The sequence below is a fragment of the Podarcis vaucheri genome, assembly GCF_965113315.1.
Source record: "Podarcis vaucheri genome assembly, chromosome: 1".
NCBI lineage: Eukaryota > Metazoa > Chordata > Lepidosauria > Squamata > Lacertidae > Podarcis > Podarcis vaucheri.
Window position 1 is genome coordinate 127,784,451 of NC_138759.1, and position 26,138 is coordinate 127,810,588.

General features: G+C 46.7%; 1 protein-coding gene across 4 annotated transcripts in view; it reads left to right on the top strand.

Moving 5' to 3' along the window:
• FLACC1 (flagellum associated containing coiled-coil domains 1) overlaps window positions 1-26,138 on the top strand; it is a 34,837-nt gene that overhangs the window by 1,709 nt on the left and 6,990 nt on the right. Inside the window, exons 2-12 of one of the 4 annotated variants that reach the window (XM_082203322.1) lie at window positions 1,393-1,495; window positions 1,926-2,069; window positions 5,625-5,679; window positions 6,534-6,673; window positions 8,547-8,567; window positions 11,541-11,634; window positions 14,632-14,693; window positions 18,473-18,570; window positions 20,709-20,761; window positions 21,849-21,948; window positions 24,583-24,686. In XM_082203322.1, coding sequence (XP_082059448.1) covers window positions 1,479-1,495; window positions 1,926-2,069; window positions 5,625-5,679; window positions 6,534-6,673; window positions 8,547-8,567; window positions 11,541-11,634; window positions 14,632-14,693; window positions 18,473-18,570; window positions 20,709-20,761; window positions 21,849-21,948; window positions 24,583-24,686 — 888 coding nt within the window. In that variant the 5' untranslated portion in view covers window positions 1,393-1,478. Of the gene's footprint in view, window positions 1-1,392; window positions 1,554-1,925; window positions 2,070-5,624; window positions 5,680-6,533; window positions 6,674-8,546; window positions 8,568-11,540; window positions 11,635-14,631; window positions 14,694-18,472; window positions 18,571-20,708; window positions 20,762-21,848; window positions 21,949-24,582; window positions 24,687-26,138 lie in introns of those variants that run through there. The other 3 variants (XM_082203324.1, XM_082203325.1, XM_082203323.1) reach the window with 3 other exon arrangements.

Here is a 26,138-nt window from a genome sequence, read left to right on the forward strand (position 1 = left end):
CTCTTCTTAAAACATGCTTTGGTTCGAAAGTTTATCTCCACACAGTCTCAAATCCACAGTTTAAGTCCTTAAAACGACATTTATGACTCGTGAGGGGAGGGGATTCTTGTTTAATCACATAAGGAAAGAAAGGAAAGTTCCCCCCCTCCCCCATCAGTCATTTGCCATACCGTATCTTGGCGTATCTTCTCATGATTTATTATTGTCTTGTTTTATCAGAGATCTCTTCTGTCAGCAGTCTTTACTCCCCCTTCTTCGTTGAAATATGTGCAATTAGCTTCATCCAAATTGTTTCTTTTGAAGTTCTTGCAGCTAGTGGCGCGGATCAGGGATGGCGTCCAGGAGTGCCGGAATCCCACAGGAGGGCTTTGTGCCTAGTGCCCCCACCCCACAAATTCGGGGGTGCTGTAGGGCACAGCAGGCAAGGGCAGTCCCCCCCACCATCCTGGGGGGGTAAGGAGGCTAATTACCCCCATCATAGCCTCCAAATTACCTCATGTGGGTCGGAGAGATGTTATTGTCAGCCATCTTCCGATGCGCCCCCTAGTGGCCCCCAACTCTACCTCTCTTTCGGAACCAGTGAAGGTCCTGTGTGAGTGTCTGGAGGCAGTTGGAGGATGGATGGTGGCTAACAGATTGAGGCTGATTCCTGACAAAGCAGAAGTACTGTTTTTGGAAGATGGGACAGGTGGGTGTGGAGGACTCCCTGGTTCTGAATGGGGTAACTGTGCCCCTGAAGGACCAGTTGCGCAGCCTGGGAGTCATTTTGGACTCACAGCTGTCCATGGAGGCACAGGTCAATTCTGTGTCCAGGGCAGCTGTCTATCAGTGCCATCTGGTACGCAGGGTGAGACCCTACTTGCCCGTGGACTGTCTGGCTAGAGTGGTGCATGTTCTGGTTATCTCCCGCTTGGACTAATTCAATGCGCTCTACGTGGGGCTACCTTTAAAGGTGACCCAGAAACTACATGTGGCAGCTAGACTGGTAACTGGGAGCGGCCGCCGAGACCACATAACACCGGTCTTGAAAGACCTACATTGGCTCCCCGTACGTTTCCGAGCACAATTCAAAGTGCAGGTGCCGACCTTTAAAGCCCTAAACGGCCTCAGCCCAGTATACCTGAAGGAGTGTTTCCACCCCAATCATCAGCCAGGTTGCTGAGGTCCAGCTCCAAAGGCCTACTGGCAGTTCCCTAATTCCGAGAAGCCAAGTTGCAGGGAACCAGGCAGAGGGCCTTCTCGGTAGTGGCACCCTCCCTATGGAACGCCCTCCCATCAGATGTCAAGCAAATAAGCAACTATCTGACTTTTAGAAGACATCTGAAGGCAGCCCTGTTTAGGGAAGTTTTTAATGTCTGACGTTTTATTGTATTTTTAATATTTTGTTGGAAGCTGCCCAGAGTGGCTGGAGAAACCCTCTGTGCCTTACTTGAGAGAGGATGCTGCTCTGTCTGAAGGGTCCCAAGTCCAGTTGAAAGATGAAGAACCATAAGAAGTGAGAGCAGGAGACTTGGAGGATACCCATCAACACTTCCCAGCCAGTAGGCACACAGGTCCCCGGTCCCCATAGTCTTGCCCACCATGGTGTAGCATCTTATGCTTCTATGTAAATCTGTGGCCCTTCAGAACACCCAACTCCATCAGCCCCTGCCAACATGACCAACGTTTGTGGATAATGAGAGCTGTAGCCAGCAACATATAGAGAACCACAAGTTCCTCATCACTCATTTAAATTATAGTAATTATACATTCACAGGCCTTTTATACTAAAAAGACTGCTTTCTTTTAGCTGTCCCCCATACGTTGTTTCCAAATCTTCACATTCTAAAGCACATTCTACCGGCTTAGAGGAGCACCTTCCTTCCCCTGCAAACACATAAAGCAGTCTGTGTCTCTGATGTTCCATTTTGCCTCCCCATCTACAGGGTTTTGATTGCAGAAGCCCCAAGAACAGCAGACATGTCCCAGCCCCAGTCCCAGACCTTGTACTGCCCCTGCTGGGACCCTTGGAAGACAGGATACAAAAGACTGGACAGAGCTAAGGCAGGCACACTGTCTCAGAAGCCCAAGTAAGTGGGGAAGTGTTCAACATTGGTGGAGAAGCAATAACATCACTTGGTTTAATAGCAAACTCAGAGTCTCTGTCCCATCCGAAATGGACATCCTTTTTATGGGGCATTCATGATGATCTGTGCTCATTATGCTGTTGGGGCGGGTCATACACAACATGGTCGGCACCTGCAAAAGCTCTAAGGCCGCCACACTGCTTCGTCTTTCGTCAATGCATTTCCCATAACTTGGTGCTGAAATCCGGTAACTCTGCGTGCCACAAATGTTCTGGTTTACTTAGTTGTGCACTTGTTCTATAGCCCCTCTGGACAGCATTGGTGAAGCATCGCAGATCAAACTGAAGCAGAAAGAATCCGCCACAAATGCTGACTGTCAGCGACTCTCCCAGGATTTCAGGCAGGAGTCTCCTCCATCCATTTCCACAAGATGCTGGAAATGGAAACTAGGACTTCCTGCAGGCAAAAACTAGGGTCTGCCATTGAGCTAAAACCCTTGTGGTGTTCCATACCTTTCGGATTTTGCAATGATTTACCGTATTTTTTGCTCTATAAGACACACTTTTCCCCTCCTAAAAAGTAAGGGAAAGTGTGTGTGCATCTTATGGAGCGAATGCAGGCTGCGCGGCTAAGCCAGAACAGGGAGAGGGAGCGCTGGGCAGCACGGGGCTCTGTCCCTTCCCCCACCTCCCAGAAAAGCCCCCAAGAGCCACGCTCCCTTTAAAGAGTGCATGGCTCTTGCTGGAGGTGGGCGAAGGGACAGAGGGCAGCTTACCCATGTTCAGCCTCTTCCGGGCAGGGGGAGCCTTCATCCCGCTGCCCGGGAGAGGCTTCAGCGGCTATCCTAGAAGCCAGAACAGCAAGAGGCTATCCCTGAAGCCAGATCCCTCTTGCTGTTCTGGCTTCTGGGATTCAGAATATTTTTTTTTCTTGTTTTCCTCCCCCCAAAACAAGGTGTGGCTTATCGTCTGATGCATCCTATAGAGGGGAAAATATGGTACATGTTTGTTTGTTTTTCTGTCCATCGTCTTGCGTATCCTACATAAAGGTGCTTAAGAAATGTTTTTTTAAAGATCAATTGGCATGTAAATATTTGTCATTTGTTCTTTGTTATTCCACCTGATTCTCCTAATTTGCTAATAGGAATGATAGTGCTCTGACCTAGCTCACTGGAAGCCTAGAAGGCTGCTCTAAGGAGAGAGAAGGGTAGGCGTAAACATCTCATCTCTCTTCCTTCTTACTACCTTAGGAACTGGTTCTTATGCTCACTCGTGTGTGGCTGGCGGATGCCAGGAAGATGCCAGTAATGCCACTATCATGCTGTCTTTTTAAATGTCACCGGGACCAGTGGTGTAGCGTGGGTTGTCAGCACCCGGGGCAAGGCAAGTAATTTGCGCCCCCTAACCCGTGGATTGTAGCACTCGAGTGCAAGCACGCCCCCCCAGATGTTGCGCCCGGCCCCCCTGCACCCCCCCCCACGCTATGCCACTGGGGCTGGGGGCGAGCGAAGGAGCCAAGGACCCCCCCAAAGGCTCAGCATGAATTTATTAAATTTATTATTTGCGGAGCCCCCGCGGGCCGAGGCAGCCGAAGCCCCCTCCCCCCGGGTGCCTCCCCGCCCCCTCCTCTCCTTGGGCTGTAGGTGGAGCTCCAGATCCGGGCTTGACGAGCGCCTCTCCTCCTCCCGGCCGGGTCCGGGGGCTTCCAGCCGTGCTCCGTCCTCGCCCCCCCCCCCCGCGGCTGAGACTTGCGCTGAGAGCCGGAGCCAGCGGCGCCCCCTTCTGCCGGGAGACCCTCGCCCGCCCGCCGGCTTCCTCTCGGAGGGTTTTGGGGAGCGCAGGGCGCGGCGAGGCCCCTCGGAGCTCTCCTCCCTCCCAGTCGGCAGAAGCAGCCGCCGCCTGTGGCTGGGCCGAGGGGATGGCGGCGGCTGCGGGGTGCGGAGGCTGCCCGTGCCCGGCCAGGCGTCGGTGGCGGCGGCGGCGCTGCTGCAGTGGCTGCTCCTCCTGCGAGCAGTGAGTGGAGCGCAGCCGCAGCGACGGCGGGGGGCGCGCGCGCTAGGGCGCAAGGCTGGCGGTGGCGGCAGGGAGCCCGGTGGAGGAAGGAAATTGTTCCTTCCCTCTGGACTCGCGCCCCCCCCCAAATGTTGCGCCCGGTGCGGCCGGCACCCCTGGCACCCCCCACGCTACGCCACTGACCGGGACAATTCCCAGGCACCTTCAGCTTCTCCCCATCATGGAATTTTGCAGGGAAGGGAGTCCAGAAGGGCCTTCCCTTCTTCTTCTCTCCCACCCCCCCTAGACACCGGGGCTCCCCACCCCGTTCTTGCTCCATTAGTCCCAGGTACATCTAGTTTGCCACTGCAAAAACAAGGTGCTGAACTTGCCCAGCAGTTCTCTTCCTATGCTCTCATGTTATGTAGATGCCTCCATAATAAGATTTATTTCTATATTTTAATATCATTCATATCCTGCCTTTTCTGCCCAGTTAGGGTGCTCCGTAGTGGTTTGGATAGGAATGCTAAAACCTTCACATGTGCACAAACTCACCGTACTCATACAGCAAGGCAACACAAAAAACGACACCACATTTCCCCCAAACGACAGTTGTGAAATGCTTCAAATTAGTGGATGTTGTGGGCCAGCTTCCAGGTATCTCTGGATTGCTTCCATTGTATTTTACAGTGCAGTATTACAAAACCACAGAGCCTAGGACTTGCCAATCAGAAGGTCGGCGGTTCGAATCCCTGCGGCGGGGTGAACTCCCATTGCTCGGTCCCTGCTCCTGCCAACCTAGCAGTTCGAAAGCACGTCAAAGTGCAAGTAGATAAATAGGTACCACTCTGGCAGGAAGGTAAACGGCGTTTCCGTGCGCTGCTCTGGTTTGCCAGAAGCGGCTTAGTCATGCTGGCCACATGACCCGGAAGCTGTACGCCGGCTCCCTCGGCCAATAAAGCGAGATGAGCGCCGCAACCCCAGAGTCGATCACAACTGGACCTAATGGTCAGGGGTCCCTTTACCCTTTACCTTTATTACAAACCAAACTATTCCAGTAGTCTCCTGTTGCATGTGCTTGCTGCCATGAGAGAATCAGAAGCAGAAGGAATCCTGTGTATAAACACTGTAATCCTGCTTAGCTGAAGAGCAGGTAACATCGATGGATTGAAAGCGACAAGCAGTGCTATAGCTCTTCTGCAAAATGCAAAGCAATTATAAGCAAATGTCAAATGAAATCATTGTACAAGCTGGCAGCTATTTATTTGAAAGAGGATGATGGATCAGTCAAGCGAATTGCTACAAGGAAAATTCTTCAGACAACTCAGTTGTCAAGTTTTTAAAAGCTTGAGAAGCAACATGCCTTTCCCTGCTGCTGTGTACAGAAATCCAGTTATCAAAGTGTAACTTTATATGCATTCATATAAAAAATAATTATCTTACGTGAGAAGATGTAACTTTCAGAAATAAATGTTCTTTCCACCTGTGTATAAGAGAAACTCATGGATCCTGTTTTGAATGGGATAGGGAACCCTTTTTTACAAGTCACATCATTGTCTTGTTTCAGACTGAAATTTTGCAGACCTAACGCACAACCACTAAGAAGCAGGGAGCCTCGAGATGTGAGTAGAACAAAACATTTATTCCCTTTTTAAATTTGCAATCTTCTTTCCTTCCTCTTTGCAACAACCTTCTTAAGTAAGAAAAACAAGTTTCGATTTTGGAGGAGTCTTCATAGACCCCAAACTCTGTTTCTATACTTTTCAGTTACCATATTTTTTGCTCTATAAGACTCACTTTTTCCCTCCTAAAAAGTAAGGGGAAATGTGTGTGCATCTTATGGAGCGAATGCAGGCTGCACAGCTATCCCAGAAGCCAGAACAGCAAGAGGGATTGCGGCTTTCACTGTGCAGCGATCCCTCTTGCTGTTCTGGCTTCTGGGATTCAGAATATATATTTTTCTTGTTTTCCTCCTCCAAAAACTAGGTGCATCTTGTGGTCTGGTGTGTCTTATAGAGCGAAAAATCTGGTATATTATATACAACTTATGTTAATGTCTACTCGGGGTCCATCCTGTTTATAGTTGAGGAAGATATTTTAGATCCAAAATCCAGAGTGAAGTTCACTCACTGTTGTCAGTGCCCATTGATGGGATTTTCAGTGGGCTTTCTTCCAATAAAAAAGAAATTTCGCAGCTCTCTAAAATGTATTTGGATGGATTTCTAGAGGAAAAGAGTCCAGCCTTGAAGTTACGGAAGCATCCCGAGGCTGAGAACGGCTTCACTGAAAAGTTTTGCTCCAATAAAATGCGCCCAACTCCTTGTTCTGTGTACCTCCTTTGTGTAGCACAAACGCAACGCCCTTGAGAATATGGTGCTTCACTTAAAAATAAATAAATGCATCTGTCAGTTTGAGGGGCACTGGATTTTAAATGCTAGGATTCCACAGAGTGCAGCCCCTTTTGTTTTAACCCCAGATATCAAAGGAGATTGAAGATGAGATCACTCCTGGCTTTACCGTGTCTCACAGTAAGGATCGTATCTGTGTCACGCTGGGCGAGGAATTCTTTGAGAAGAAAAAGCCTGACGAGGAGCTTCCCAAGCCCCCTGTGCTCAGGTAATCTTACTCAAGTAACTAGCATTCTTCCTGACTTGAGGACTTGAGGATATATGATGCAGCACTGTTGGCTGGAGGTCAACGACAATTAATTCCAGCTTGCTCTGCATTCTCCCTGCTGAGTTCAAGGGCTAAATGGAGGGCAAGACAAAGGAAGCTGGCAGCCAGGGCTACCCCCTAGACTGCTTGTAAGAAGGGGGGCTGGCTAAAAGGCAGACTGAGATTGGTGGGGCAGTGCCCACACCCCATAATGGACCAGCCTCCTCTGTTCCACAAGTGTGTGAAGAATCAGTAAAACAGTAACAACATTTATGTAAGGCAATTTTCACATTGGTCATGCAGGGTATCTGTAGACGTGTTGCATTTCCTTCAACCTAGCAAGGGAGTTAAATAACAACAACAACAACAACAACAACAACAACAACAACAACAACAACAACAACAACTTATTATTTATATCCCATCCATCTGGCTGGGCTTCCCCAGCCACTCTGGGTGGCTTCCCAAAAAATATTAAAATACTGTAATACATCAAACATTAGAAGCTTCCCTAAACAGGGCTGCCTTCAAATGTCTTCTAAAAGTCTGGTAGTAGTTGTTCTCTTTGACATCTGGTGGGAGGGCGTTCCACAGGGCAGGTGTCACTACTGAGAAGGCCTTCTGCCTGGTTCCCTGTAACTTGGCTTCTCGCAGTAAGGGAACCGCCAGAAGGCCCTCGGTGCTGGACCTGTGTCCGGGTAAAACGATGGGGGTGGAGACGCTTGCCAAATGTGGGCAACGTTCACACAAATTTATTCTCGTTCCTTGACGTGTGGAGGCATCATGTGGTGATACAGTTCCACCGTCTAATGCCTTTTGAGCCCACTACAAACGTCAACAAGTTTGTTAATAATGGTTTCTCTCAGTTCCTCGTTTTCTTCATGCGTTTTCCCCTCATAATGCATCGTTGTATCTTTATTTCCACTGACATATGCATTTATATGCACTTTCCCCTAATGTATGGCAGCTTTTTGGTTGCGTTTCAGTTTGCGTATTGTTGTAGGAAGTGTGAGGTATGTAGATACGCATTAAAATGTGGACCAAACCAATTTTTTCATCCATCCTTGTTGGTGATAGTTGTGCCTTCACAAACACACACACACACACACACACACACACACACACACACACCTGTGTCCAGAAAGTCTATTGAAGGTCCTCAGTTTAGCCACCTGAAGACACACGTCATGATGCATTGTGTCCTGTGTGGCTCTTGGCTATGTTCGTCACTGGGCTGCAGTGAATATAATTTCTGTGTACGTCATCTGCATCCAGACAGGTGACTTGCAAAGGCATTGGAAGAAGCAGAATTCAGTTTGTAACTCGCATATGCACACACAGTACTGTGTAGATCAGTCCTTTGATACAGTGGTGCCTCGCAAGACGAAATTAATCCGTTCCGCGAGTCTCTTCGTCTAGCGGTTTTTTCGTCTTGCGAAGCAACCCTATTAGCGGCTTAGCAGATTAGCGCTATTAGCGGTTTAGCGGCTATTAAAGGCTTAGCGGCTATTAAAGGATTAGCGGATTAGCGGCCAAAAGGCTATTAGTGGCTTAGAAAAAGGGGGGGGAGTGGAACAAAATCGGAACACTTGCAAGACGTTTTCGTCTTGCAAAGCAAGCCCATAGGGAAAATCGTCTTGTGAAGCAGCTCAAAAACGGAAAACACTTTTGTCTAGCGGGTTTTCCGTCTTGCAAGGCATTCGTCTTGCGGGGCACCACTGTACATCTATTTTGAAATGAGAATATGTTTAGCTGACAGTAGTGGTGCCTTTACAGCATCTCTCTCTCTCTCTCTCTCTCTCTCTCTCTCTCTCCCATTTAATTCTCTTTGCAGTTCTCCACCTAAGCTTGAAACGTAAGTACAATCTACCCGCCCCTCACACAACCCTGTCACCTCAGCTTCCTTTTTGTGCATTACAGTAACTATTGTTACTTAAGATATCCTCCTCCCGGTTTCCTTCCCCCACTTCAGTGCCACCCCTTCTTCCAGGATATTGCTTTGACAGGAACTTGCAAGATGTATTGTGGCTCAGTAAGTCACTGCACATTGTTACCCTGGCAACAAGAATTATTGCCAGGAGGAAGGCCTGAGGCCCTGTTCCATTTGACACTACCGGTTTAGCTTTACACTCGTTTATCTCTCTCTCACACACACACACACACATCCCTGCTCTGGAGTACTAACTGTCTGCAGTGGACTTTTTTGGGGGTAGTTCAGTGTTTTCGCTTTTGCTCCTCTATGTGGAGTATTTGACACATACTGGGAAGAAACTGTGCTTACCTGTCTGACAGTCAGCCTTAGATTTCTCCCTACTGGCGGGGCATTGCAGGGTTTCATCACTGACTGCCCATCTATAGCTATGAAAAGAAGAAAGTTGAACATTGCAGTCCCCTAGTTTGATTGCAACTAAATTACCATATTTTTTGCTCTATAAGACTCACTTTTTCCCTCCTAAAAAGTAAGGGGAAATGTGTGTGCGTCTTATGGAGCAAATGCAGGCTGCGCAGCTATCCCAGAAGCCAGAACAGCAAGAGGGATTGCTGCTTTCACTGCGTAGCGATCCCTCTTGCTGTTCTGGCTTCTGAGATTCGGCATATATTTTTTCTTGTTTTCCTCCTCCAAAAACTCGGTGCGTCTTGTGGTCTGGTGCGTCTTAAAGAGCGAAAAATACGGTATTGTGCTGGGATTTTCCCTCACCCCCAAATCTGTCCTGGAGCATTGGGGAGAACCCCAAATCAGATTTAGGGAGCATGCAGTGCAAGGAGAGGCAGAGCGCTTCCCCTTGCGGAAGGAGAAATCCTTGCATGGACCTTAGTGCTTTATTGAATGCAATTTGGTTTGCTTGGCACTTAATCTAGACTGGGATTCTCTCCCAAGAAGGTTGTTTTTAGCCAAGCGATTATAGGACCATTGCATTGCCAGTTACTAATGTTGTGAATAGTCGTTGTGCCAGTCTTCTGTACATTTGAGGTTTGCTCTGCCTGTTCTGTTTCATGGCTTTTAGGCTCACTGTTAACAATGTATGTGTGTGCGCATACATGTTTGCTTTATAGGTAATAAAAGTAAAGGGACCCCTGACCATTAGGTCCAGTCGTGACCGACTCTGGGGTTGCGGCGCTCATCTCGCTTTATTGGCCAAGGGAGCCGGCGTACAGCTTCCGGGTCATGTGGCCAGCATGACTAAGCCGCTTCTGGCAAACCAGAACAGCGCACGGAAACGCCGTTTACCTTCCCGCCAGAGCGGTACCTATTATCTACTTGCACTTTGACACGTTTTTGAACTGCTAGGTTGGCAGGAGCAGGGACCGAGCAACGGGAGCTCACCCCGTTGCGGGGATTCGAACCGCAACCTTCTGATCGGCAAGTCCTAGGCACTGAGGTTTTACCCACAGCGCCACCCACGTCCCTTTTATAGGTAATAGTTACAGATAAATATTCATAAAAATATTTATAAATTGCTGCCAGCTGAGTGTACGCCTCATGCAACCGATACCTTTAAATTTCTCACAGCCCTGTATCATATAAGCCAGTGATACAGTACCTGCTTCAGTGTGACCATTCCAAATACCTATCCCATACATTCAAAGCACATCCAATGCATATTTGAAGCAGATGACAAATAATCATGGGTACCGTAGATTTCCCCTCAGAGGGCTGTCATACCCAACACCTGTAACAAACTACAGTTCCCACAATTCTTTTGCCGGGGAATCTTGGACTTCAAAAGTGTGTTGGGTGTGCTTCAAATATATGTGGTGTGGATCTGCTGGAGCAGTGGGAGAGGAGTGCGTTTGCTGAACATTTTGTTTGCCCGCTTGCTCCTTCCAACTTGAAACCCACGCAAGCCTTGCCCAAAGCAATAGCCTGTTTGCTGGAGGATAATCCTGAGACTGCTGCTCATTGACATGCTTTGATTTGATGCTCTGAACTTCTGTAGAGTCGTTGCAATTAGGAAAGGATGAAGCTTAAAAGGTAAAGGTAAAGGGACCCCTGACCATTAGGTCCAGTCGTGGCCGACTCTGGAGTTGTGGCGCTCATCTCGCTTTATTGGCCGAGGGAGCCGGCGTTTGTCCGCAGACAGCTTCCAGGTCATGTGGCCAGCATGACTAAGCCGCTTCTGGCGAACCAGAGCAGCGCACGGAAACACCATTTACCTTCCCGCCAGAGCGGTACCTATTTATCTACTTGCACTGGCGTGCTTTCGAACTGCTAGGTTGGCAGGAGCAGGGACCAAGCAACGGGAGGTCACCCCGTCGCGGAGATTCGAACCGCCGACCTTCTGATCGGCAAGTCCTAGATTCTGTGGTTTAACCCACAGTGCCACCCACATCCCGGATGAAGCTTAGCTTTGATTTAAAATCTGAACGGAACAAAGCTCCTCTGCCTTCCATCACCTGGCGTATACTGTGCTGCACTGACATTTGGTCCCGCCAGCGCTGATCTCTTCCAGACAAAGAGAAGAGATTAGACTCATAGAAACCACAAAATAGCATTTGCAGTCATATAGAAAAGATGGAGAGAAATGGCTCTTCCATTGTGAGCAAGGAAAGCCTATCTTTAAACTTCGTCCAGACTTACTTCCTTCTCTCCCCACATAAGACAGAGGGTGTACGGCACCAGTTTCTTTTCCTTCTCCGTTTTAACTTGGTGCAGACAGCAAACCCCCTCGGCCCCACCATCTCCTCAACCCCGACTGCCAAACAGATAAGGGAATCCTATAAACTGTTTTAGTTGCAGTTCTTGATTTTCCCACTCTTGATCCTTCCGACATGATGAGATTTGCCAACCAACAAATTTCGCTGTAAAGATACAATGTTGGTCTTTCAGGGAGGACATTATAGGTGACTTGGTGGAACAGATTTCTGAGCTCACAGCTATAATGGAGCAATTGCGCCGAGACCACCAAGCTAGCCACAAACAGGTGAGTCACTTCCATTTGGGGTGCTGCTGTTGGAAACTTAGCAAATGTAGCCTTGTACAGTGGTACCTCGGGTTACATACGCTTCAGGTTACATACGCTTCAGGTTACAGACTCCGCTAACCCAGAAATATTACCTCGGGTAAAGAACTTTGCTTCAGGATGAGAACAGAAATCGCGTGGTGGCAGCGGGAGGCCCCATTAGCTAAAGTGGTGCTTCAGGTTAAGAACAGTTTCAGGTTAAGAACGGACCTCCGGAAGAGTCCATGACCAGAAGGAGGAGGAGTATCAGGAAGAGTGGAATAAATTTAATGATTATCTAGTTAAATTTGTTGACGCGGGTGGCGCTGTGGGCTAAAGCCTCAGCGCCTAGGGCTTGCCGATCGAAAGGTCGGCGGTTCGAATCCCCGCGGCGGGGTGCGCTCCCGCTGCTCGGTCCCAGCGCCTGCCCACCTAGCAGTTCGAAAGCACCCCCGGGGGCAAGTAGATAAATAGGTATCGCTTACCAGCGGGAAGGTAAACGGCGTTCCGTGTGCGGCTCTGGCTCACCAGAGCAGCGTTGTCACGCTGGCCACGTGACCCGGAAGTGTCTGCGGACAGCGCTGGCCCCCGGCCAATAGATGTGAGATGGGCGCACAAACCCCAGAGTCTGTCAAGACTGGCCCGTTCGGGCAGGGGTACCTTTACCTTTACCTTTAGTTAAATTTGTTAAGTCAAATTAATTGAAAATAGCTTGCAGATACTTAATTGGCTTAGGATTTTATTTATGTTAAGTGATGAATTAATATGTTTAATTCCATACAGTGAAGATTTAAGGATGTTAATGTTTAAGTTAAATTTCATAAGAATTGGGATTTGGAAAACCGTTAAAAACACATGCAATGAAATTCAACCAAGGAGAAGTGAGGAAGTCACTTAACAAAGTTAATAAGTGTAATTTTTAATAAGGCTATGGTTTATGTTTGTTTGTCTTGTGTGTTTGTTTGTCTGTAATATTGTGAAAACCAATAAAAAAAATTGGGGGGGGGAGAACGGACCTCCAGAACAAATTAAGTACTTAACCCAAGGTACCACTGTACTGGAATCCTCCATTAAGGACATAAGTTTTTGGAGAGTAGTCTCCTTTTCATCAGATCCATGAAGGACCCTCCTCAGTTGGAGTCTATATACTGTAATGAGATAGGAGAATGGTTTGAATGATCTCTCAAGGTTTGACCATGGGTCGACATGGCCCTCAGCCTGAAGGATAGCAATTGCTGTGTTAAAGCATCAATGTATATAAAACCACTGTAATTTTTGTTGGTGCAAAAAAAAAGTAAGTAGAAAGTAGAATTCATTGGATGCCAAGATCCAAGTTTAGGGCAAATACTATTTGGTGAGAGAACCCCAGCAGAGATTTAAAATCACAAAATACGTAGCAAAGTAAAGCATTGGAATATATGTTATTAGACCTAAATTTTAGTATGCCCTTTCAAGTACGCTCCAAAATTTCCCTCTTTCCTCAGCGTAGGAAAAGGCCACAAGTTTGGTAAGTTAAAATATTGGTTTACTTACAAACACTTCAAAGGTCTGGTACATGTGCTTTTCCATGCATCAGGCAGAAAAGTAAAAACGTAGCTTAGTTGCAAAGTTGTCAATGTTCCTAGATTCTTGGTAAAGGAACACAAGAGTGGCTGGTGAGAGCCATGCAGTTTTGCAGGATCACCAGCTCAAACCTCTTCACACCGGGCTTCTCAGGTAGACTGGAGGGTGAACAATAGGCTGGATTGCCCATTTCATCCCAAAGCAAGGGGATGTGTCATAGCTAAGCTGGCAGGACAGCTATGGTATTAATCCTTTCATTCATTAATTAGACCCAAACATGTCGGTTATATGAGGCTAGTTATCCCATAATTTCCCTCATTTGCCTCTCTGTTTTTTCTCTCTCTAAACCATGAGTAGGCAAACTAAGGCCCGGGGGCCGGATCCAGCCCAATCACCTTCTAAATCCAGCTTGTGGACAGTCCAGGAATCAGCATGTTTTTACATGAGTAGAATGCATCCTTTTATTTAAAATGCATCTCTGGGTTATTTGTGGGGCATACAAATATGTTCAAATTTTTTTCCAAAATATAGTCCGGCCCCCCACAAGGTCTGAGGGACAGTGGACCAGCCCCCTGCTGAAAAAGTTTGCTGACCCCTGCTCTATATCCATACCCAGCAACTTAGGATAACACTTAATGCTTTGCATGCCAGACTATAAAAGATTCTGCCATCATGCAGGCAGGTGTAGCCTATGTGACTACAATTCCCATAATCCCCAGCTAGCATGACCAGTGATCAGGGGTGATGGGAATTGCAGTCCAAAACATCTGGGGAGCAGCACATTGGCCAAGGCTTCTTCTGAAAAGCAGTAACTGTCAAGCTGGTTGAAATAGATTTCTTAGTTGGCATTTCTGGAGCAAAGGTGACGTAAAGGTAAAGGGACCCCTGACCATTAGGTCCAGTCATGGCCGACTCTGGGGTTGCGGAGCTCATCTCGCTTTATTGGCTGAGGGAGCCGGCGTACAGCTTCTGGGTCATATGGCCTGCATGACTAAGCCGCTTCTGGCGAACCAGAGCAGCACACGAAAATGCCGTTTACCTTCCCGCCAGATCAGTATCTATTTATCTACTTGCACTTTGACGTGCTTTTGAACTGCTAGGTGGACAGGAGCTGGGACCGAGCAACGGGAGCTCACCCCGTCACGGGGATTCGAACCGCTGACCTTCTGATCGGCAAGCCCTAGGCTCTGTAGTTTAACCCACAGCGCCACCCGTGTCCCATAAGGTTACCATACAATTAATTGGCATGGAGGAACCAGGAAGATGTGTGTGTTTGTGTTTATGTTTGTGTTTGTGTTGAGCCTCTTGATCACAGAAACAAAATCTATATGCTGTGAAAGTACCTGAAGGTACCTTGTAAAGGCAGCTCCCCTCATTCACCTTTATACAGAGGTTATTGTCTCTTTCTTTTCCTAGTTGGAGAAAGAGATGGAAGACAAAAGGAATGAAATGCAAGAGGAACACGAAAACAAAATGAGGTATGGGTAGTTCTACATGCAAGATGGATCCATTTATTTTGCAGCCGCTATTCTGCATTTTGTTTTGGATAACCTCCCCTGTCCCGGAACACAAAAAGAGCCATTTTTGCCAGGGCCAGCATAGATGAGGAAAGGATCCACCCTGCCCGCAACAGCCACTATTGGCGTTTTTAAATTATTGTTATTTTTTATATATTTTATTATTATTTTCAATTATATAAACATACAACATAAAACAGTGCAAAATCCAAATATCGAGATCACTCTGAATCTATTGACTTTCCACTCATCCCTTCATGGGTCCTTTCAATTCTATTGTCAGCTGTATATCAGTACTTCTCCAATTTTTCTTTTTTTCCCTTTTTTAATTATTTTATTTTGAATGCAAAATCATAACAAAAATTACAAACATTGGATCCAAAATAATGCTATACAAACAAGAAAGAAAAGCAGAACATACGAAAAAAAGGAAAGGAAAACAAAACAAAAAACAACAAAAAAAGGATACATCTACAAATAAAACCATATCATCATTCTGATCTAGTCATTAGATACATATGCACATACTTCTCCAATTTTTCATCTTCCTAAGTTATCTATACGCTCTATTACATTACAAGTGTATCTAAAATCCTGCTAATGTTTTGACCTGTTTGCAACGATTTTGTGTATACAATATAAACATTTCCCCCCCTTTTTTTTAATTCCTTGTCTTCTTGATTCCTGAGCTTGCCAGTTAATTTTGCCATTTCGGCATAGTCCATCAACTTGGTTTGCCATTCTATTGGCATTTTTTTAAAGTATGCATTCGATGCAAAGAAATATTTAACGTAATGTCTAGTTTAACCTAAGAAAAGGCAGACCATTCCCCTGCGGGCTCCTCCAGATAGCCTATTGATTGCGCGTTCATGATGATTTCTGCTTCCAGTGGTATCTGGGTGGTTACACACAATTCCTCTTTCAGCACCGTTCGCGCCTGCAAAAGTTTTGGAGAGGACACCCTGCTCTGTTTCCAGTTGGTGCAAGTTCTGTCGCTTCCAAATGAAATTCTGTAATTTTTTACGCTGCAAATGCTGGGGATTCTGTTTTTGGTCCAACTTTTCTTGCACTGTTATTGCGGGAGAGCTCCCTCCACAGGCGGAAATAATGTAGTAACATTGGGGGAGATCAAGTGGAATTATGTACAGACAGAATTATGTACAGACACCTATCAGCCAATCACCCATTCCCACCGCCCCAGCGGCGTAGCTGGGTTATCAGCACCCGGGGCAAGGCAAGTAATTTGCGCCCCCTAACCCCTAACCATGGTCATTAATACTGATGGCTCTACTCTGGGGCAAACTTCGTGGTGACTACTGCCCTCCGTGGTGTTGTTTTTGCAATTAAAGGACCCCTGCCTCAAATAAAGCATCTTGAGGATTGGGGACTGGGATTTGCCAAGGGAGCTGGAAATTGCAGTTCAGTGGCGGGTCAGGGGGAGAGGGTCCCTTCCGTGTCTGGGTGCCGCGGGCCCCTTTGCGCCAAGACGCGCGTCTTTGGGCGTCGCGGCGCAGCCTTCTCAGTCTCCCTCCCCGGCCCGGCTAGTCCCGACGCGGCTTCTTTCTGGCGCGGGGAGGGGGCGGCTCTGGGGCCAGTGCGTCGGCCGGCCTCCGGCGCGGGTGGGGGGGCCCCGTCGGGGCAGGTGGGCAGGTGGCTCCAGCTGGGCGCTTCATTCGCCGCCGATGGCGCGTTTGGCGGGCTGCGCTCGTCCAGACAGCGACCCGAGCCTGGGCGGCGTGGCGCTTGGTGCCGGAGCCTCCACCCGCAGCGCCCCGTCGGGAGACCCGGCCGGAAGGAGCCTCGAGCCGGCTGTCGGACGCGGTTGAAGCAGCCAGGGCGGCATGGCAGGCGGCGGCGGCTTCTCGGCGACTCCACGCGGCCAGCCCAGCGCGCTGGCCGAGGCGAACACTGCCCGTCGGTGAGGAGGGGCTGCCTGGCGCGCCCTCCGCGGCCCTGACGCGCGGGGACCGCGGCGAGCGCTGAGAGCCGCTGCCAGCTCGTCGGTTCCACGAGACATGGGGCTCTGCTACAGCCTGCGCCCGAGGCTCGTCGGCGACTCCAGAAGCAGCGAGCGTGCCCCCCCCCGAAGTTGCGGCCGGTGCGGCCGGCCCCCCCTGCACCCCCCACGCTAAGCCACTGCTCCGCCCTTCTGAGTAATACCCCTCCCCACCCTCTCACTATATATAAAGGTCTGGCGACTTCTGTTTCAGTGTATCTGAAGAAGTGTGCATGCACACGAAAGCTCATACCAAGAACAAACTTAGTTGGTCTCTAAGGTGCTACTAGACCATTTTTTAAATTTATATATATATTTCTATCTACAGCCAGTTTGGTATAAATCTACCACTGACACACTGGGATCATTATTATTTCAATAGATTTTATTGAAGTTTGAAAGAGAATTTACAAAGGGTTAACATCAAATATCCAATTTTTAAATCAAAGATTAAAAAAACCCTAATTTTTTTAAAACAAACAACCACAAACCAAAAGGAAGAAAAGAAAAAGAGAGAAAAGGAAGGAAGGCAAAAACAGAACTTCAGCTATATATAGAAAATTATTCAAAACATTCACTCCATAATAACACTAACAATTCCACTTTCTATAAACCAGTATCTTTCTTTAATCCTCAAACCCAGAGACCATACGTTTGTTTTCTTTTTCCTGCAAAAAAATCTATAAGGAGTTTCCAATCTTTATTAAATGTTGTCAATGCATTTTCTCTTCTCATTAAATTTGTCACCTTTGCCAGTCTTAGCTAAGCGCAATGATTTTAACAAACCATTCCTCCACGGAGGTAGGCAGGGATGAATCTTTCCATTTGTGTGCGTACGAAAGTCTCACCACTGTGACCATTGTGTGAGTGGCATGTTGCAGAATACGCTCATAAAGGACTACTGAAGTAACGATTGGACGATGTGACGCAGAAAGTTCTGTGGGAAGAATAATTAAATAAATAAACTTGTTGGTTTTGCTCCTGTTGGTATAGGTGTTATTCTCAAAACACTGTACAGCTGTATTTAAAAAATAGATATTTTTAATAAGAATAAGTGGCGGTATTCTCAAAGCAGTTTAGAACTGAATAATAACACCCACCCACCCACATAATCTACTCCGGTTGGCGCTGTGGGTTAAACCACAGAGGCTAGGACTTGCCGGTCGGAAGGTCGGCGGTTCAAATCCCCGTGACGGGGTGAGCTCCCATTGCTCCTGCCAACCTAGCACTTCGAAAGCACGTCCAAGTACAAGTAGATAAATAGGTACCGCTTGTGCGGAAACGTAAACGGCATTTCCATGGGCTGCTCTGGTTCACCAGAAGCGGCTTGGTCATGCTGGCAACATGACCTGGAAGCTGTACGCCGGCTCACTCGGCCAATAAAGCGAGATGAGCACCGCAACCCCAGAGTCGGCCACGACTGGACCTGATGGTCAGGAGTCCCTTTACCTTTTACACCCAAATAATAAATAGTGGTACTAGTAGTACATGATTGATATTAGGCAGAATCCACAGTCACCTGAGAAGATCCTCTCTTCCACTATCCCTGATCTACTTCAGAGGGCCCTCCAACCCCCTGGAGCAGATTTGAACACTGCACAGAGGGCTGTAGCAAGAGAGGAGAGGCAGTGAAGTTCCATTGCGGCAAGAGGAGGCTGTGCACAAATAGCATTCCATTGTTGTTGTCTTTTAATCAAAGCAGCTTGCTGGGTAATTCTAATCGAAAGCTACGTTGTCTTTGCAGGGAGATGCAGTCACACCATGCAGCAGAGATGAACGCCTTGGAAGAGCAGTACAAGAAAGAGCTGCGAAACGAGAGGGCGCACGCCCAGGAGAAGCTGGGTAGGACTTGGGGGCCAAACTACCTGTTACACTGTACAGTAGTATTCCGGCAGTCCTAGTTGCAGTGGAGGCTGGTCCAACCTTAGCTAGTCCTCAGCCTTAGCTAGTCCTCAGCCAGCCCCGCAGCTACCTCCCTTCTTATTTACAACCAGTCAAGACCGGCCCATCTATGAGGCTCACTGAGGCAATTGCCTCAGGGTGGCAGCCTCACAATGACTGGGATGAGTGGCAGTTCCAGGCCTGCAGGGAGCCCAATAAGGAGACCCCTGGCTGCCTGACAATGACAACAAAACCTCTTCTTCTTCCCTGCCTTTGTAAAATCAAGAAGGCCACAGAGCAGCTTTTTAAAACATCTCAGCCAGGGGTGCCCAAACTTTTTTCAAAGAGGGCAACCAAAATGGTCAAAGGCCTGGAAACGATGCCTTATGAGGAACGGCTAAGGGAGCTGGGCATGTTTAGCCTGGAGAAGAGGAGGTTAAGGGGTGATATGATAGCCATGTTCAAATATATAAAAGGATGTCACATAGAGGAGGGAGAAAGGTTGTTTTCTGCTGCTCCAGAGAAGCGGAAACAGAGCAATGGATCCAAACTACAAGAAAGAAGATTCCACCTAAACATTAGGAAGAACTTCCTGACAGTAAGAGCTGTTCGACAGTGGAATTTGCTGCCAAGGAGTGTGGTGGAGTCTCCTACTTTGGAGGTCTTTAAGCAGAGGCTTGACAACCATATGTCAGGAGTGCTCTGATGGTGTTTCCTGCTTGGCAGGGGGTTGGACTCGATGGCCCTTGTGGTCTCTTCCAACTCTATGATTCTATGATTCTAGGGCCAGATTTGATGAAGTGGGCATACGTGAGAGGCGAGCAAAGTTGTTAGGATTGAAGCTGTTAAGCTAAATTGTTGAGGTGTTTTTTTACAATTTTACTCCAAAGTAAAATTTAGGATTTTACCCCAGGACATATACTGCCACAGGGGGCCAGATTAAATTGACAGGTGGGCTGGATTAGGCCCCCAAAATGGACTTTGGATATGCCTGATCTCAGGAGCTGAGGAACATCTGATTTGGGATCATCTATCTGTTAAGCAGGAAGGTTCTGAATGTTCTGTGCCTTCGAACAGAGGATAGGATAGGAGTTGATTATAAGCATGCAGAACCAATCAAAGGTATTATGATAAAAATTGTGGGCCAATAAGACCTATAACAAGGGACAAGATCCCCGACAGCCTATGAATCTGGCAAACCTGATTCAAAAATACACACTCACACCCCGCTCACACACAAAAACAATTCTCACCACAGCCAACCAAAGACAACCAACCACACCCTAAGCCAACCCCAACCTCTCTCACCTCCAAGGAAATACAACAAGTGAATAGTAAGAGAACCCATACAAGTAACACTGACACAACCCCTCACACACACTAAGTAGAATAACAGAAGCATAACTACCCCACCCCACCCACACTCCCCCCTTCCCCTTCTTCTTCTTCTTCTTCTTCTTCTTCTTCTTCTTCTTCTTCTTCTTCTTCTTCTTCTTCGTCTTCTTCTTCTTCTTCTTCGTCTTCTTCTTCTTCTTCTTCTTCCAAATGGTTAAACCAATTCATAAACCAAGTACTCATACACTGACCACTAATAATGAAACATGTTGTACCTATTTTTCCACATTTATTATGCTATTTTTGTGATATACAAATGACATGAGAAAACTTGGTATACTTTTTTGTATAACATTATTCTTGTTTATAAAACCCAATTAAAAAAGCAAGGGACAAGACATACAGGTCCTTGTCTGTTAATGCTAGAAGCCTCAAAGCGGCAAGTTATAATGCCCCCACGGTTAGACGTGAACACTGGGGGCAGCCATGTTTTTGCTGTGCAATTCCCTCTGAGGGTGGCAGAACATCACTGGTCCCTCTGGGGGTCTTGCTCTTCTCTTCAAAGAGTGTGGTGGGAAGAAGCCTTTGACTGTGAGCAGCCAGACATGACCATTGTATTTCTAATTTGCTGTTAATTTCTGGGGAAGGCATGTTGTTGGCCGAGCAGCCAATTCATTTCCCTTCAGGGAGAGAACTGAGAAGCAACTGTTTGATTTTGGTAGTTCCATGTGTGGAGCATTTTATTTTCCCCTTCCACCCCTTAGCTGGGATGCAGAAGGAATACAAGTATCTGAAGAATGCGTTCCGTGTGTACCAGGTAAGATTTAAATTATACCACCTGCCTGAGGTAATCCTAAACTCCTACGAGTCTCCTACGAGCCTTAAAGACCAACAGTTAGTTTGTTGCCTAAGATTTTGCGGTGCTCATGAAAGACTGCAGTCCAGTTGTCACAGACATCTTGCATTTCATGGCTGCTTGGTCTACAGCCAGAGCCAGTGTTGCTGCAGTCCCAGTCCAACTGACTGCCTACCTCAGCAATGACAGGGAATCCAGAAGTGGCAAAATTAATCTGCAATGCCTGGAGTCTTCTGAACCCCGTACAGAAAAGGAAGGACGATCAGGCTGCCTCAGATGCTCTTGCAAAGTTGCCACCCCTTCCCCGTTTTCTGATTCATAACCAGTGTTCCCCTGAAGTACTTTGAAGACTTGCAGGCAAAAGAGGGTATAAAATTGCCGTCTGGTTGTTGGCATCCGTCTGTCCCAAGAGACAATGGAGTACGTATTGGCAAAACCTGTTTGGTGTTTCACAACTTTCTGACTAGTTGAAGGACCTTAGCCAGACCTAGCAGAGTAAACGCAGAATCCACGGAAGCAATCGGAAACTTAGCTGCAGACAGGATAGACGAAGCAGGAACCAGGAACTTGTAGTTAGGTGTTTATTATATACAGTGGACTATTTTACAGGAACAGAACACGGATCTTATGCTAGCTCTCTCTGACACGACTCACAACTCCTACACTCACTGACACACTGCACTCTGAACACTGAACTAACACACTCCAGTTAGTAGGTCATTGATTATCACTCCCTTGAGAGAGCTTGACCAATCAGGGAGCTATCTCCATGTCTCTGTTATCACCAGGCAGACTTACTCCTTCAGATTGCCTTCTGGCTGTCTGCCAAACCTTAATTGACTCTGTGTGAGTAGCTGCACATACACAGTTTCCCAACAGTACGCTTCCAGGGGTGAAGTCAAACCGCTACGTTAGCACCACCAAAGTGACCTCTCCGGCACGCAAGCCTCAGCAGTGTTTATGGAGGTCCTGGGCTGCCCGGACGTTAGGACTCCCCTTTAAATTGGCACCTACATTTAAAAAAAATAATCATTTTCTCTCTCTTTAGGATAGTATTTCTGATGAAATGGAGGAGAAGTGGCTGAGAAGGCAAGCGGAATGGAAAAAGAGTGAAAGGACTGAACGGGAGAAGGCCTTGTTACAACAAAGTGAGTACAAGAGAGGGGTTGCATCTTATTTGTATTGTGTGCGGGACGCGGGTGGCGCTGTGGGTTAAACCACAAAGCCTAGGACTTGCCGATCAGAAGGTCGGCGGTTCGAATCCCCGCAACGGGGTGAGCTCTCGTTGCTCGGTCCCTGCTCCTGCCAACCTAGCAGTTTGAAAGCACGTCAAAGTGCAAGTAGATAAATAGGTACCACTCTGGCGGGAAGGTAAACGGCGTTTCCGTGTGCTGCTCTGGTTCGCCAGAAGCGGCTTAGTCATGCTGGCCACATGACCCGGAAGCTGTACACCAGCTCCTTCGGCCAATAAAGCGAGATGAGCGCCGCAACCCCAGAGTCAGCCATGACTGGACCTAATGTTCAGGGGTCCCTTTACCTTTATTGTATATAGCAGTGCCAGAGTATTTGGGTTGAAAGGGAAATGGCGTTTGCCCATGCAAATCCATCTGGTGAATACGGTATTTGCTGCCTTTATTGCTTTCAGTCTGCAGATGATACGTAACTGATTACTCCCCACCCCCACCATTGACGTTGCGTTTCCTTTGCACTGAAATGAATCGGGTGGAATAACTTGACGGCATTACATTATTTCACCACCATAGACAGCAAGACAGATAATGTAGCTTTTGCCAGAAGACAAACTGCAGCAGCACTGAAACGCTGCTGCAAATGAAAAATGGAGGGCAGAACGGAAAATGACACCTCCTTATATCTCTGCATGTGTGCAACGATTTGAACCTCAGTTATTTGCCTTTTGACCTGAGTCCAGTTTGAACTCTGTTCTCTCTCATCTGAATTTACGAAGTTCCATGTTTTTTTGGCTTGGCTTGGCTCATTCTGATAAATGTTCCTCTTCCCTGTGGAGTCAGATGGGTGGGTGATATCCTCTCTGCAACCAGAGCAAATTGCTCATTGACTCTCTTTTTTTCCTTTGCAAGATCTCAATTAACGAGAGTTTGCTTTGGCTGCGAAGAGGAAAGGGATGATTAAGGGCCCACCCATGCTCCCATCTTGCAAACAGAAAAGGAATTGCAATGAAGGGTAATTCAGGAAGGTCCATGTTAATGGATAGGAAGTGTTAAGAGAATGATAAGATAGAAAATAAATGTTCATAAATGTACCAGGCAAACACATACAAAAATATAAAAACCACATGTCGGAAACAGTACAGGAAAACAGTCCTGAAACCATTTTGACTCTCCCAAATTGACCTCAAATTTTTCTCTACAAGGAGGAAGGAAATGGGGGAAGCTCCCCATTGTCTCTTTGCTCACAAATCCTGTCTTAAGGGTGTATCTGTGTATGAATAGGGTGAGCCTGTGACCTGGATTCAGGAAGTGAGTATTTACCATCACAAAAGAATGGCCAGGATGCCCAGGTAAAAGCAATCAGTGACCATTATCAGGTATCCTGGCAGACAGGTTTTCTGCTGTAGACTGTCCCTTCAGTGATGTATGTATGATGTATTGGGGGGGGGGTGGCCTTGAGCTACAGGGTGGCCATTTCAAAAGTCTATATAAGAGCTTGCACACCAATGTTCTGGGTTCTTCCTCCCTCCTGCATGCGCGGGTGTGTGTGTGTGTGTGTGTGAGCACCCTGTTGCAACAATTTAATAAAGCTCAGGCTTACTAGCTGCCTTGCTTCTCAAGATTGTCTGATTGGCCTCTGGGCCCATCACCTCCTAGCAAATAGAAGGGGAAGAAGTGGAGGCAGTGAAAGATTTTACTTTCTTGGGCTCCATGATCACTGCAGATGGTGACAGCAGTCACAAAATTAAAAGACGCCTGCTTCTTGGGAGAAAAGCAATGACAAACCTAGACAGCATCTTAAAAAGCAGAGACGTCACCTTGCCAACAAAGGCCCGTATAGTTAAAGCTATGGTTTTCCCAGTAGTGATGTATGGAAGCGAGAGCTGGACCATAAAGAAGGCTGACCGCAGAAGAATTGATGCTTTTGAATTATGGTGTTGGAGGAGACTCTTGAGAGTCCCATGGACTGCAAGAAGATCAAACCTATCCATTCTGAAGGAGGGCCTGGAGTGCTCTGGTCCATGGGGTCATGAAGAGTCGGACACAACTAAACAACTAAACGACTAAACAACAACAATTTTCTCCTACCAATAGAGAACCTACATAAGGACTCTATACGGGCTCTTGGGTTCCCCATAAGGGAAAAGGAGCAAGTTTTTTCTTATAACAGGAAGCAACTCATTGTTAAGGTGAAAGCTGAGTAGCAGAAGCCACATTAAAATAAAGAGGCAAGGAGGAGACGACAGGTCAGCTGTAGGGGAAAGCGGAACCTTTTATGAACGGGACATTTCTGCAGAAATATACATTTTCCATCTAAATGGGCACTGCTGGATCTCTATGGCAAAGACTGCTCTATATTAAGTGCCATATGGAACCATGATTTTAATTCTGCTTCCAGGTGGTTGTGGCACTAAAGATCCCTAATGTAAAAGCAACCAACCTTCACTCTTCTGTTAAGAGGACACCCCTGTGTAAATCTCCCACAGCTAGCAAATGGCGCCCAATGTTTCAAGCACATTGACTTTATTACTAAGAAATATAAAGTTTTGGTGACACACTAATGCAGACCTAAAAATCTAATCTTATCCACAGAGCAATCGTTGACAAAAAAGTTTGAGCAGGCAATAGAAGAACAGAAGCTTATCATTCAGAATAACAGTTTTGTAGTAGGCAAGGTTTATGAAAAAGAAAGAGAAGTAAGTGGTATTTATTATTAAGTACTGTGGGGCTACTGTTCCTTTAACAGAAAACTCTCCCCTTACAAATCCTGCCCCTTCCAATGCTCCCTATTGACATGGCCTGGGAATTAGTGATATCTTGTCCCTTAATTATTCGTATTCTCTTCAGTGGCTGGCTGAAACTACTGGTTGCTGCCATGCTCTTACTTTATTCCTGTTATATTGCAATAGTATTATTTTGCTGTAAAAAGGAAGTTATTGTTGTTGATCTTCAATGAAAGGACAGCAATAATTAAAGCCTGCGCCTCTGGGGAACAGGGACAAATCCCATTCATTCAGTAATCCCATTCATTGATTAATGTAAGGGGCTGAACAATGGGACGCAGACGGCGCTGTGGGTTAAACCACAGAGCCTAGGACTTGCCGATCAGAAGGTCGGCGGTTCGAATCCCCGCGACGGGGTGAGCTCCCGTTGCTCGGTCCCTGCTCCTGCCAACCTAGCAGTTCGAAATCACACCAGTGCAAGTAGATAAATAGGTACCACTCCAGCGGCAAGGTAAACGGCTTTTCCATGCGCTGCTCTGGTTTGCCAGAAGCGGCTTAGTCATGCTGGCTACATGATCCGGAAGCTGTACGCCAGCTCCCTCGGCCAATAAAGCGAGATGAGCGCCGCAACCCCAGAGTCGGGCACAACTGGACCTAATGGTCAGGGGTCCCTTTACCTTTAAGGGGCTGAACATAAAAATGAAAATGTTGTACTGGACATTAAATGGGGCAGAACCTGAAAGGTGGAAGCTTTTAATTAATGTTGCAAGGGTCCTTTGTTAAATGGAGCCTAGTTGTGAGTAAATATTACACCCAGATCTTGCTGTGCAGAAGGGCAATGTGAGACAATATAGTGCCATATTCATTCTGCATACAGCTGATTGTGAATAATCAGTGCCTTGGCAGCAATAAAAAGTAAAATATTAAGAAACAAAGAAAAATTGGTACAATATGTTGAAGGAAAGTATTAGAAAGTGCGTTAAAAGTAAGGTAATAATTATAAGTACATTCAAAATCATTAATGTCAACTATATTGGGAAATGATGGGAAGTCAACAATTATTTTATCATTTTATGTAATATTATTTGATCTTAGGTTAGTGGAAATCTAAGTGGAATTTGAAGTTTAAATATACATCTTATAGCAATTCAACTTAAGGATTCTTTTCTTTGTATGTATATGTGTGAAATTAAATTTGTAATGATATTAATGAATTTCAATAAAGTGGGATAATAATAATAATAATAACAATTATTATTGTTGTTGTTGTTATTTTGGTGTAGAAGCAACCTTAGCCAGAGGTGTAGAGAAATGGTAGTTGTTACAGGCTAGCACACTTTCTCTGACATTCAGTTTTCTTGGAAGGGAAAATCTTTCCAGGATTTGAGCAGTTCTCCTTAGTTTTCATTTCGATTTATCATACAA